Here is a 14,072-nt window from a genome sequence, read left to right as displayed (position 1 = left end):
TTTGAAATCTATTTAGACGGAAGTTCTTCAGAGTTATCCTACATTGTATATGATTATTCTTCACCATAGACACAAAATAATGTTGTTTAATTACTTGATTACTTTTCTTAGTTCCCCCGTCTCAACATTTCCAGTGTGGTTCCAACTTCAAGCTCAAACAAATGACCACATGACACCATTTCCCAGGTTCCTGCACTAGCCTCTAGTATGTCATTACCAAAACTCTCTATTAATCAGTTTCAATCTCGAATTTCCTATGTTCTGTTTTTTTTAATCACTCATATTTCAGATTTTAGAGGGTATTTTATAGCCGTTTTATTTTTTGCCTTTATGGGAGTAGCATGAAAAGAAATGATAGTAGTGATGACATCTTCCCTTGTCTTAAAGGTCTTCATCTTAAACCTTTTGACTTGTAGAATATTGCCAATCAAACTGTGTGGATGTCTTTTACTGTGGCTTGTTTCTAATTCTTTAGTCCAGCAGATGTTTTTCCAGTGGTGAAAGAGTTAACTTTGGAAATTACATCACTGCCTCCCTCTGCCCTCCATCTCATTTTATCTCTCCTTCACCATTCTTTCCTCTCTCCCTCTCCCTCGCCATCCTTCCTCATCTCCTATCGCCTCCCGCCTCTTGCGTTCAGTCTCCTCCCTCTCCATCCCTCCTCCCCTCCTTGTCTGTGTGCCCAGCCCCTTCATTAACTTTAGTATGAAAGGGAAGCGTCTGGGAGTCACACTGCCAGACCCTCACAGGAGCCTCAGACAGAAAAAAATAGAAAAACCCACACACACTGACTCGAGCCTGGACAGAGAGATTCACTTGGCTGCCAAATCATAATCAGCGTGAGGGCTCACTTTGCCAGATCTCTCTATTTCATAACACGGACATGGAGCTCCACAGTCTACATAAAACCTTTCACCACAGCCATCTGGGTGAGGAGAAGCAGCAGATGTTGAACCTGAACCGACGCCTGGAGACCTACTTGAACCGGGTCAAACACCTGGAGGAGGAAAATGCACTGCTTACAAAAGAGATCCAAGCTCTGAGACGCAGCAATCATGGAGCCTCCTCGCGAAGAAAGGGTCTGGAGGAAGAGCTGCGCCACGCGAGACTGGAGGTGGACGCAGCCTGGAAGGACAGGGTCCACACAGAGGTGGAGGTCGGCAAGCTGGCCGAGGAGCTCCAAGCCCTGGACCTGCAGAGACAGAAGGAGACTCAGGCCCACGCTGAGGCCAAGATGAAGGTGGAGCGAAGCAGGAAGGAGCTGGAAGAGGAACGGAGGGCACAGATCTGGCTGAGGGAGAAGGTCAGTCAGCTGGAGCATGAGATGAGGCACCTAATTCAAACTCATCAAGAGGATGTGGCCCACTTGGAGGCCACTTTGACCCACTCGAGAGCCACAATGCCACCCACACTGGCTCAAAGGGGCAACCAGACACCAAACCTCCTTCAGCTGGGGCAGGAATATGCCCAGAGGGCCAACAGGGCATGGCAGGAGACAGCTGAGGCCTACCAGGGTCAGTTAGCTCAGCTAGAGGAGTCACTTAACCAGACCAGGAGCCAGTTGATCCAAGTGGGTCGGGAGAAGAGCGAGAGTCAACAGAAATTGCAGGCCTTGGAGAAGGAGATCGCCTCGGCCCAGGACGTCAGGCTGCATCTGGAGAAGACTGCAGCCCAACAGGGACACGAGTACAGCCAGGAGATCCAACAACTCCAGGTGAGAGCAGAACATCCATACCTGCTTCCAGGCTACAGATCCTATTCATTACACCGTCAGTCAGTGAATATATACTACACATTTAGATTTCCTGCTGACTAGATAAGTCAGTGTTCTTCTTCTTTCTTCTTCTTCTTGAAGCTGTTATTAATAGTTCTTTAAAGTTTGCACATAAAGTGTGAGAACAAGGTTTGCAAGGTCATCCAGTGTTTGACTCACACTGTTTTTTTTAACAACTTCACAGGAAGCGAGTAGTCTGAAACAATGAAGTGACAAACCACAGGCATTAAATATTAAATAATAATAATAAAAGTCGATACTCAGTATATGCAAGGCCTTTACTAATGTGCTAGATGAATGGGGGCTTTCCTCCCTCAGTGTGCTCATTTAATATTCTGATGGAATGAAAACATTTGGGTCTCAAAGGAACAGGGGGTGGGGGGCTACATATTTATAGGTTGGCTCTGTTGGGATTAGTTCTGGGTCACAGTAAAGTCAGAGAGGTGAAGCACTCAAATTTAGCACTTTTTAGGACAATGCTGCTTTCTCCCAGTGTGGCCCAAGACGACTAGCAACAAGGCCACATGGACTGTAATACAGCTGTTGTAATAAAGACCTTGTTTTCTCAACAACACAGAATGCAGAAGTACAGAGAATGCTTATTTTCACACGATATAATCAGCTGTGAGAATGCTTTTTTTAAAAACACTTCCCTTTCCTGCTTTACTTCCTGTTTTGGTAGGAGCACTTGGAGGGCCTTGAGGTGGAAAAAGAGGAGCTGGGCCAGCAGATTGATCATCTCGTTCTGGAGAACCGAGGCCTTCTGCAGGCCAAGATGTGTCTGGGCCTGGAGGTGGCAACGTACAGGTAACGCTGCACTGTGTCAGCACCGTACAGTACAGTGTCAGCACTCCTGTGCAAGGAGCTGGAGCCTTTCCCAAGACGCATCGGGTGCTCTATATCTTTCCCAATATCTCTGAGCAAAGCAGTCACTTTTCAACTTTTGCCACAGATACATCATATCTAGCTGAAGAGAAACAGAAATCGTACCACTAACAATTTATACAAAAGAGGAATCCGTCATCCATTACATTTATTTTCTGCATCGGCTTCAGAGTTTTTTGTGCAGCTCAAACAATGTGTAGCGTCCAGAGTCTTCATTTTTTAGATATATACACACCAACATTAACACAGGAACATAATTTCGCATGCCCCTCAATAACAGAACAGAAAATATGATATTGGTTCCAGATGGATTGTGACATTATATTACAATATAACAAACCACTTCTCGTGAATCGTGACAGAGAAGTATCAGATGGGACAAAATATTGAATTCACTGTACCTGAACACATTTTCAACCAGTTCACCTTACATAGCATTTTGTACTATAGCTTTTCACATACTGCATCTGTTTCTTTTTAAATCAGGGGAGAGTAGAGTCTCATAGTTGGGAATATAAAGTCTATCCATTCAAACAATTGAAACAAATTTCTCTTTTCCCCCCAAGACATCTCCTGGGAAATATATAGGGCTGATTAATTTATTCAGATATTGACCGTTCACTGAAATGTCAGCGTGGTATCCTGTTCTAACATTTCTATCAAAAATATTGTGATTAATTGGAGGAAAATGAATCATAACATGTTGATCAAATGAAACAACATTTATTGATATTCATAGGGGTCAGCTTTTGTGTTGACTTTCATGACAAGGCAGCTTTTATGAAATGGCAACTTCACCAGAGTGGATGATCCAAAGAACATTGACAAAATCATGTGTTTTGCCGATCAACATCCTTAAAGTTACTTAATTAATATTAACTCATATTATGGCAACGCTCAGCTTAATCCTGAATGCTCAACTCCAATCTGTTGCTCATATTTGGATAGTTATACATTTTCACATCACAAAACTTTTCCAAGATATGACCCTTGTGCTTGATAATCAATTAATCATTGGTTGATTGTGATAGTTGCTCGAACAAAATGAGAACTTGAATCTAGGGAAATAATCTTTAGTTGCAGCCCTATTGGTAACAAAAAACAAAATGTTTGAACGAGGCTAGCAGTTTTCTAGTGTAAGGCTAATAATAATAATAATAATAATAATAATAATAATAATAATAATACAAATAATAATAATAATGATGATGATGATGATGATGATGATATCTACTGATTTGCTACGTTCTTTTGAAGAAAGGTATTTTAGAATCAGCTACTTTTTAATTCAAATACCAGTTGTATAAAGCATCCACGCCTCACTCACTTAGTTTAACCCATTCTAAGCATTAACAATGTAGATGAACACCCGCCCATCGGTGAGAGAAACTTACAAATCAAGAGACGTTCACGGTCTGTGAAGCCGCCTGGACTAAAGGTCATCTCCCTCACAGCAGCATCTTAGACAGAGTAACTTATCCATTATGGAGCTCTATAGTGGTGTCTCCTTTCTCCTTCTCCCCCCTCCTCACAATATTGACCCTCACCCATCAGTTAGAAGCTGCCGATTTATGAGCTATGGGAGTCTAGAGTAACAGCAGAGGCTGGGTTGAGGGGGGGCGGGGGGCTAGAGGACAAATGTCAATGTCATTCACCACACATGGAACTTGATATTTTCATCAAACATAAATGCAGACACAAAATTGCATGAAACTGCTAGACATGCAGCTAATTATAAGATTGTGGTCCACATGTGTGAGTGGAGACAGTGGCATTAGTGCTGCATGGACTGCTGTGTGTGAGGAATTGATGGCAGAGGTTTGTGCGCTGCAGATGGCTCCTCAATGGCGGGGCCCTTCCTTCATTACCATAACAACAGATCTCTGTTCCTGCTGCTCAAGAGCAACAAAAGTCGCCCTGCTCCTCCTCCCCCCAACCACTGCTGTGTGTGCAGCATCATGTTGGAATTCAACCATTTATGGCTCATACAAATTCTAAACATCACAATATCCACATGCCGTAACAGAATGTAAGCGGTTTCTTTTGTTGTCTGTCTTTGCAGAGCTTTGCTGGATGGTGAAAGCTTCAAGGGAGATGTGTCCTTTTCACATCAGCCAAGAAACATTTCCATCACAGGTAAACGAAATAATATTAATACGTCGGCAACATGTCAGTGACTTTGCTGCCGCATTGTCGAGAACAATATGTCGCATAAATCCTCTACTTTATCTTCACTCTCCTTGCTGCATTAATACTACCTCTTTGTAAGGGTATAATTTCACTTAGTCTAACTAAAAGCCCCTCAGAGTGGGGGGACATGTTTCATATGATTTGAAATTTCATTAGTCTAACCGGGCAGGGTGTGGGGGCGGCTTGACTAAGGGGGCTGAGGTCGGCACTTTGGGTCCTGTAAGGCAAGCCACCTAAGACAGTCCCCAAAGGTTATTGAGCCATATGGCTTTGCTTTCCGGTAACTTAGCCAGCAGTGGAAAGGAAATGACGATCAATATATCCCATTAGTGTCCGAACCTCCATTGAGAACATATGTTTTGATAATGCTTTGGGGAGGCCGATTGGTCAAGATAACTCGGGATGATCTGAAATACTAGTCAAAGCTGTACAGAGATATCAGATATTCTCAGCATATTTGGCACAATTGTTATACAGAAACTGGTTGGTTTCATTTAAGACATCAGTGCAAGTCGTTATTATTACAGTAGCTTAGTTCATTGTGTATTCATGAGCTCTGCTCTTGTCCTCCACAGATGCAGTTTTCAGTCCCCAAGGGGCTAAAAAGAATTACCAGACCCAGCTGTCTGTTTGCCACAAGACCACTTCCCTCTCATCTGTCCACACTAGAACAGGAACACGGCCAGCAGCAATAACTGCAACACCATTGTGGAGTAGAAAAGCTATGACCCCCAATGAAACTCCCATTAAACCTGCATATGAAGACACAACAAAGTCTTCAACTTTTGAAGCCCCTTATCCAAAAATTCTGCAGGACGGAGCTGTTGAAAGTTTCAGACCACAAGAGGTTCAAGAGAAGGTCACCTATGCTGAGCCTCTGTCACCTCCTAATGAGCAGGAGGCTCCTGCTGAAACAACGCCAGAGGACAAAGAAGCTGATTTGGATTTGAGCAATGACTGTGTCGAACCTAACAAGGAAAGACCAGTTCTTGAGTCAGTTGTGAGTTACCAGGTTGAGTCTGGCCTCAGCACCGAGCCACCCTTTAATGATGAAGTGAATCAGCACCAGTTGTCCACACTGAACCTTACACCGTACCATGTCAGAATGACAGAGGAGCCCCGTGGTTTCTCAGATGAATCTGAGGATGCATCTTTTGAAATACCTGCTGAAAAAGAAGATATGCAAGAGCCACATGCTCCAATCGATGCATGGGTAGAGAAAGAGTGTAAAGGCCAAGAGGTAGATCATGTGCAAGAGGAAGCCTCAGATTCTGAAACTGAAGCAGTGCGTGAACCAAATTTTGAATCCAGGACAAGCAGTCCAGTGTCTGAATATGAGCCCGAAGAAAGTGTGTTTAACAAAGTGACAGATCTCAACAAAGATGACAACATCTTAACAGAGGATGGAGTTGAGATAAAGCAAGAAGTAAGCTGTTCTACAGTAGGAACAAATGATGTTGAGGATAAGTTGTACCCTGATGGAGAAGAGATGGATACATGGGATAGTGTGATAGAAAGGAAGGTTGATCTAAAGAAAGATAATGGCATAAAAAAGGATGAAGAAAAACAGCAGCACGCTGAGCCAGAGGAAGACATATCAACAAGAGAACATGTAAAGCAGGGTTCTGCTACAGATCTACAGCAAGGCGACGATGTAGCCTCTTCAGTGACGGACACACAAGTAGATGATGGACAGCGTGCTGTGTTAGACCAAGAGCACGCACCACTTCCTGAGAATGGAGAAGATGACGAAGAGGAGGATTCTCAAAATGTCTCTGTGTCATGGAGGACTGAGGTGGAGAGCGACAGCTACGCTCAGGATAACACTCTAGCTGACACTCGCCCCCTGATTCGATACAAGAGCGACGAGACTGACGCCAATACTCAGGCGTCACACATGGATGAAAGCGAGTCTAGTGAAGGTGAACCGGAAAAGAAGACCGGAGAGACAGGAACTGGAATGTGGAGCGAAGGCAAGTCAAAGAGATTTGGAACTATGGAAGATCTGTGTGAAGAGGTGGAAGGAGAAGCATTGGATGAGGAATATGATCTAGGATATACTCATATTGAGGACAGGGATATTGACCATGGTATGACTGTAAGTGAGCCTGAAACAGAAAATGCAGAAGAAATGACCTGGAAAGTCAGCAAGGGACATTCAGATGAAGAAACTGAAGAACCTACCGATCCCGTGCTACCCACAAATGTGGACTACGATGAGGAGTTAGAGATAGACAGACTTGTGGAACAGGAATTAGAGAACTTAGCCACAGACAGCTACAGTGCTCACTTTGCAAAGCAGCAGAGTCAGGAGCAGGAAAAGTCTGTCGGGGAAATGACAGAGCAAGAAGAAGCTGGAGAAACAAATACGTCTCCCTGTGTAGAGAATGAACTTGTATCTTCAACTGACATTATAGATCAACTTTCCGAGAATATGTATTTCAGTGATTCACCAGTGCCTCAAACAGACACTTTGACTGACGAGGGAATCCAGCATCAAGAAGTCCAAGAAAAAAGAGAAGAAGAGGATGAACACAATGTGTCCATGGTGACACATGCTGATGTGACAGAAGATCACTCCAGCTTTGGTGACCTCATCAGCAGGCCTGATATGGAAGAAATAAACAACCCAGAGCAACCAAACTCTGTGTTAGAGGTAACAGCAGACCAGGAAAACCTGCACGATGTTGCTGTCCTCACTGAGGTGAAAGAGGTTGCACCTGTGGAACCTTCCAGTGTATCTCAAGAACATCTCACTGAGGATCCTGCAGACTGTCAGGAAGTTCCAGAAACAGCTGAATGGAAAGTCCTGAAGAACCCAAGTGAGGACTTTGAAATCAGAGATCAAATAGTAGATCATGAAGAATGTGATAATGTGCCTGAACCAGCTGAAGGTTATCTCCATGATGATGAAGGCTCTGATGAGGGCGTCATGCCATGCAAAGACGAGCCCCTCGAAATCTCCCCTGACAGTGCCCCTGATGAAAACGATATATTTGTGGTCAAAGATTCGACAGAACTACTGGACACAAATGGCAAAGACCACAACCTCCATGATTTCTTTAACTCTGGAGTAAAGAATGATTTCTGGGTGTCCTCTCTGGAGACCGGTGCCACCTATCAACCAGATGATAACAAAGCAGCTGAGCAAACCAATCAGAACGTAGGGTTTGCTGACAACTTGGTTTGGGGGGATCTGCAAAATCCGAATATGGTTAACTGGAACTCCAGGGTGGATATTGACTCAACTAAAGCCCAGGCAGTTAAGAAGGAGCAGGAGATGCATTCGGAGGTGAAGCAGGTGTTATGTCGAAATGTTGTGGAGGGGGAGTTGGTCCATTCTGAGGAATCTGAAGCTGAGGGTGAATCCTGGTCATCAGGAGACGAACCAGTATAAAAAAAGTAGTGACGAGTTTGAGTTAGACCAGTTTTAGATTTGATCAGTGTTAGTCAGAGGAAAGTTGATATAATGCATACACTATGAAAACCAAAGTCGTGCCTTGGTGCGCACCTCAGTGACGCTAACCACCAATGTGCCAATTCTATCTAAGATACTGAACACCCGTCTTATTTCCTTAAACTGACATTTGACTAACCACTTTTTCTTCTATTCTAATTGTTGAATATCTCGAGTCTTTCAGTGTGCATGTGTTGTGGAAGAAGCTTGGACATTTCTGCATGAGGGAACGGCATGAAGACAGAACAAAGAATGTAATTTGAAAGTCAAAGCATTTATTGATCGCTGCCTAATCTGATTTTACTGACTGATAGAAATCAATGACACCAGATGGGTAGAATTCCTTGTAGAGATGCTATGTCATGTTGTATTAAACAAACAGCTAGGGTTCCTGCTGGTGAACTCATTTCAGTGGACGTTATACATGTAGAATGAACGGCTGTTTGTTAAAGGTTTATGTTAGATAAACACACTAACCTGTTTGTATTTGGTTGGCCTGTATCAACCAAAGTGTTTTATTTCACCCATAAAGTTCTTGCTGCGGTACATTTATAGTCTGAAATAAACTTCTTGACACACTCTGATTTATTTGTTGAATATTTATCTTGGTTATTTGCATACTCACACATCCACATTACTAGTGTAGCTGTAAATATTTCATTTTTGAACCATTACAGACTTTATTTGTTTTCAGAAAAGCTGAAACTCATTTAGACTCCACCGATCGCTAATTCAGCAACTCAGTGAGGGCCAGAATCCATTAACTCCTTTTTAAAAACATTTAATGGCATATTATTGCTTTAGGACAAAGATCTGACTTTATTTTATAGGTTTGTCAGTGTCACTGAAAGAACAACGCAGTTTCCTACAATTTATTTTCGAAAATTAGGTTTAATTAGTACACTTTACCCTATGATTACAAAATTACATTGTTCATTCAAGGGAACTTCCTAAAAAATATATTTAAAAAAAGACCTATAAAAAAGGTAAAAAGATACTTTTTGTCAGAAACTGTTGTTGCAAACTATAAAAGTCTGTTTTTTGAAAGAAGGAACTGGTTAGTGATGATTTATTAGCCGGGCCTCTGAAACCATAAACCTTTCCTTTAGTTCAGAATACAGTTGCATCCTTAAGACAAGGTCAAGAAACCAGCTGCTTGCAGCCTTCCAGCAACATCCATCTCGGTTTCCTTTGGGGTTTTCATTTAGGAACGCTGTGTGTGGATCTGTGTTTGTGTGTTCCTGGACTTGGCAACATCCCAGTCTCACTGACCTCAAAGCAGGCAAGCTAACAAAAGCAGCACCGGGGCCCTCCACCAGCTAACAGCCATCCCATGAGACGGCCGAGGAAAAAAGTACGAAAAAGGGAACAATGTGTGACCTCGCCTCCTCTCCCAACCACCCTCCGACACCTCCACCCATCCACCCCCCCTTGTCATTCATTAGTCAGTTTACGGAACAATGATGGCTATTTCAGCGGGTGTTCGCCTCCTCGCTGCCAAAATCTAACCAATGAGGAAGGAAGCCGCAGACAGTGGTATTCACCACAGAATGAGTGCTGGAATGGTATTACGGCAGCTGTCTGGCATGTTCCTATTCTCTGCCTATCAATGGAGCTGTCCACCCTAAGACAGTCAATACACAATCACTACACTGTGATAAGAACTTTATAGTTCCCTCGAGGGGAAAGCAGTAGCAAATATAAAAACAGAAGAATTAGTTTTATAGCATAATTTCCAAAAGCAATGTCAAGTGGTCCTCCAGGAGCATCAACAGCTGTAGTACAAAAAACATTAATGTTTTAGTTAAGAGCTAATTAAATGCTTTAACTAACAAGGCTACATTTAAAGCAATAGAAACCCCATGAGAATCCAGGGGACCTGCTATTTGTGAAAATTAGTCTGGCACAGTGCTTAAATTTTAAAACATTTGGCACAAAATCAGCGGCCACTAAATCATTCTAGAGGTGGGATGTATATTTTAAATGGCTGCATGAATCATTTTATTCCTTGGCAACTTAATTCTGTAAAATCGTGTTACTGGCGGTCAAACCAATCGTCAACGACACGTTTACTGCGTGCCGTGTTTTCAATGACGAGCTCCCTGGATACCACAAAACTTGGCATAGCTGCCAGTAAAGTCTTGTTGCGTTTGACGTGACTTACCAGCGCGGTTAAAACATGTTTTTGAACGTAGAAATATCTGAACATGAGCAGCAGATCAGACTCAAGACACATCTTCACAGTTTGCTGTCATAATTCTGTGGTACCAAAGGCCGTAATCTCACTGGAATGTTCACTCAAGACACGCTGGGTATCAACATGCTCAAATTGCTGACCAGTGACCAATGAGCTCTGGATTAACATGGGGGGAGGTGTGTTTGTACGAGTCCATTAGGAGAGACGTAAACCTCTTTCAGCTCTTTGTGGTGGTGTGTGCACATGTGTGCTCTGATAGCCATCTGCCATCCGTCATTCCGTCTCCATTGATTTACTCTTGATGTCAATGGAGATGGATGGAGAATGATGAAGGAGCTGCAGAGCTGGACTGAAGAGGTGTCTCCACTGGGTTCTCCCGCTTTAGATCCCCATTAATCTCTATAAACAGATATCTGCATATGAATGCAAAATTTGCAGGCAAAGGATTCAAGATTTTGGCATCGGAAGCATTCAGGGTTCTGTTTGTAGTCTAGGAAGTATTTGAGTGGGATTTGGTTGCATGTGTTTAAAAACGGTCCATGTGGAGAGCAAAAGAGGCAGAGCGCATTAGCTGAAATGCAATCTTGATTTATCTTCCATTTAGCTTGATATAATAATACATTTTATTTAAAAGCGTGTTTCTAGATACTCAAAGACACTTTACATAAAAAAACATCAAATCAGCAGAAACAATATGAAATAGTACATTAAAAACACGTTAGACTGAGCTAAACATTCAAAGTAATTTTGTTAGATATGAAAATATCTGAATTCATATGCAGAGATCTGTTCATAGAGAAAGGCCGAAATACATCATTCTCCTCTCTTGTGCATTAAGTTGCTAATTGCACTGCAGGACTGATCTAAATATCTGTTTTCCAAATATCTCCCGGCTACACCAGAAGCCCTGAAACATTGACTGTTGCCCCCAGAGGCTACATAGTCGTTAGACAAGAGAGCCGAGTTCTGAGATTGGATCCCCATTGTATCAAAAAGGCTTGATGGCACATAATCTAATCAAGAGACAGAACACAAACTAAGGACCAGAAATCTAAGTTTGTCCATCTGTTTGGTCTATCCTCTTGGGAACACATCCAAATGAATTTGACAAATAATCCTCTGGGGAGCATGAACATCTGCAGAACACACTTTTGCATTTGCTAAGGGGGGGGGAAGTTTGGCTTAATAGTTATGGCAGACAAAAGATAAAGGGTCATTAAATCAGTATCATCCTCAGGGTACCGTGAATATCCATAAAAATAAAAAAAAGACCGTATGAAGACTTTTCCTTACACTTTTACAAATGTATCATCACTAGGGATTGTCAGCCTCTTTACTATTTGCTTTACTTGTAGTACTACTACTGTACTCCAGTTGGAAGGATGGAAGTAGAATTACATTTGTTAATGTTTTGAGCTGTTTTTCATGTTTTTAGTGGATCGTTGTACCTCAGTGCATTTAGACTCACACCTCTAGTACAAATTACCACTTCTCTATAAATATTGCATCAGAAACTGCCTGGTCACGGATCTGTAACCATACCCAACAGTTATACGTGCTGATACACCCGGCAGCACACTTGACTGCACTGTGAGAAGTTAAACCAGTGGAAAACAAGTTAAGCTACTCTTTAAGTGACGTTTTGTCAAAAGTAATGATACTTTGCTTTAGTAACTTTAGTCATTTTTCCTCTGCTTTCACAGGCGCGAGTGTATGAAGTTAAAAACTATTTCCAGCTTTTTGCACATCGTGCTCAAAGCCCCAAAATCGCCCCCTCTGCTTCGCCTAAACGCTGCGATCTGTGCGAACAGAGCTGAAGGCATCTGACGATATTACAAATCCTGCCTATCAAGTCATCAGTCAGCAGCCTGTATCAAAATAGAGCGGAGATTGCAGCGGGATGTGCAATCTGTTACTGACAGCTGCAGGTTGGTTTAGTGATCCAGTATAAGGGACTGACTCGTGAATAGAAAATAAATCCTCCATGAGAACAATATTAGCAAAGGCTGTGACCTGGATGTTTGAGCTCACAGTCATCTGTTCTAATATCGGAAAGTTGCTGTCTCACTCTTGTCAATATGACGTTTTAATGAGTTTCATTGAAAAACTCAAACCTTGTTAACCAACTTCATTTACTAACGCAGCTTCTACATTTAAACCCACATCAATGCGCTTCAGGCACAGTGCCAGCGTCCTCACTGGGTGCTTGTTTCTGCAGCATTGCTGTAACCAGCATGTGGATCGCTTTGAAGGTGAGAAAGGGGAAGAGAAGATGAGCGTTGGTTTGAGGTTTGTGTTTTGAAGCATCAAGTGATTGCAACAAACACATATATATTAGGTAGCCACCAAGCGGAAACCTGAAAAGCTAGAGCAGAAGTACTGAAAAACACTGCAGCTCAGCTAGTTGGGTCAAAGCAATCGGACCCCAGAGGGTTAAAACGTCCAACTTGACAGCAGAAATAAACTTGTTTACAGCCTGGTACAAAAAACTAATTCATTAATTAATTTTCCTCCTCACACTCCCTCCCATTCAAATTATATTAAGGCTTAACATTTAAGTAGGAGTGTTTGACAAGTAGGAGCCATTACAGGTCGCTTGTTTGAGACATCAGCCTTCATCCAACCCATTTTTTTCCACACCTGCCACACTCTGAGCTTCACAACGGCTCTAAAATAACCTGTGGGTGACGTCAGGGACTATATCCATGTTTGATACTGTGTATGGTAGCCACGCCCCTAAAACATACCCTGCTTTATCGTATATGTTCCTATAAATGGGACCATAATTTACAAAATGAACATTATGCTTCATAGAGGAAGACTTGAGACTTGTATTTGGGTCCAGAAACCGTTTACTGAGGTAATAAATTGTGGCTCTGGCTGTTTCAACTCTGGTTCTGACTCCTGTGTTAAAGTGCTGGGTTAAAAAGGGGAGAGTGATCAGCTAACTGGATACAGGTGTGCCAATCACCCTCACCTGGCGCTGCTCTCCTGCAGCTCATGCACCACACCCCCTCCACATAAATTAACGGGAACCATAAGACTGAATATTATCAGAGCAGCAAATGAAGCTGCCTATTAGAAAGAATGTAGGTTTAAGACAGTCAAACAAACGAGTCCACAAAGGAACATTTTCATTTGAAGGTAGACAGAAATCAAATTTTGAAAGGATCTTAAGATCAGATAACAAGAGACGACAACAGATGCAGGAACGAGTGCAAGAAGAAGCACAAAGGTCTTTGCAGAATAACCCAACGTTACAGAACCGAATGGACAATGAAGCAGGACAGCAATAAACAGAACCAATAAAGAAAATCAATAAAGTAACAAAGACAGGAAACGATAAAAGCAGGACCTGCGTGTGGTCACAACAGGGTCAATCAGATAAAATAACGTTCAGATCCTTTTATTTATTTTAGATTTCAATATTTAGACCCAACATTAGAAATATAGAGCATTAACAATAAACCCATGCCTCATAAAGCACCTGCAAACACGTTGTGAAGTGACATTAAATGAAGCACACGGCGCTGAAATGACATCTAATAATTTACAAGCACAAGGAAGAA

The 14,072-nt window shown here is 42.4% G+C and overlaps 1 protein-coding gene across 1 annotated transcript; it reads left to right on the top strand.

The window, feature by feature from the left end:
• The first annotated feature begins 696 nt into the window (after window positions 1-696).
• nes (nestin) lies at window positions 697-8,890 on the top strand. Its single transcript, XM_010747893.3, has 4 exons — window positions 697-1,714; window positions 2,457-2,581; window positions 4,722-4,795; window positions 5,425-8,890. The coding sequence occupies exons 1-4, from the start codon at window positions 884-886 to the stop codon at window positions 8,244-8,246; spliced, it is 3,852 nt and encodes a 1,283-aa protein (XP_010746195.3). The 5' UTR covers window positions 697-883; the 3' UTR covers window positions 8,247-8,890.
• The last annotated feature ends 5,182 nt before the right edge of the window (window positions 8,891-14,072 follow it).

Source organism: Larimichthys crocea, chromosome XIII (genome assembly GCF_000972845.2).
Source record: "Larimichthys crocea isolate SSNF chromosome XIII, L_crocea_2.0, whole genome shotgun sequence".
NCBI classification, from domain to species: domain Eukaryota; kingdom Metazoa; phylum Chordata; class Actinopteri; family Sciaenidae; genus Larimichthys; species Larimichthys crocea.
Note: the sequence above shows the minus strand (reverse complement) of the source record. Positions and strands in the feature narration are given on the sequence as shown.

What these genes read in the sequence shown, in the direction of transcription:
- nes (XM_010747893.3), top strand. Translation starts at nt 884, where the DNA reads ATGGAGCTCCACAGTCTACATAAAACCTTTCACCACAGCCATCTGGGT. An exon ending in AGGAGATCCAACAACTCCAG is followed by an intron (nt 1,715 to 2,456) that starts GTGAGAGCAGAA and finishes CTGTTTTGGTAG; the next exon opens with GAGCACTTGGAGGGCCTTGA. An exon ending in CTGGAGGTGGCAACGTACAG is followed by an intron (nt 2,582 to 4,721) that starts GTAACGCTGCAC and finishes CTGTCTTTGCAG; the next exon opens with AGCTTTGCTGGATGGTGAAA.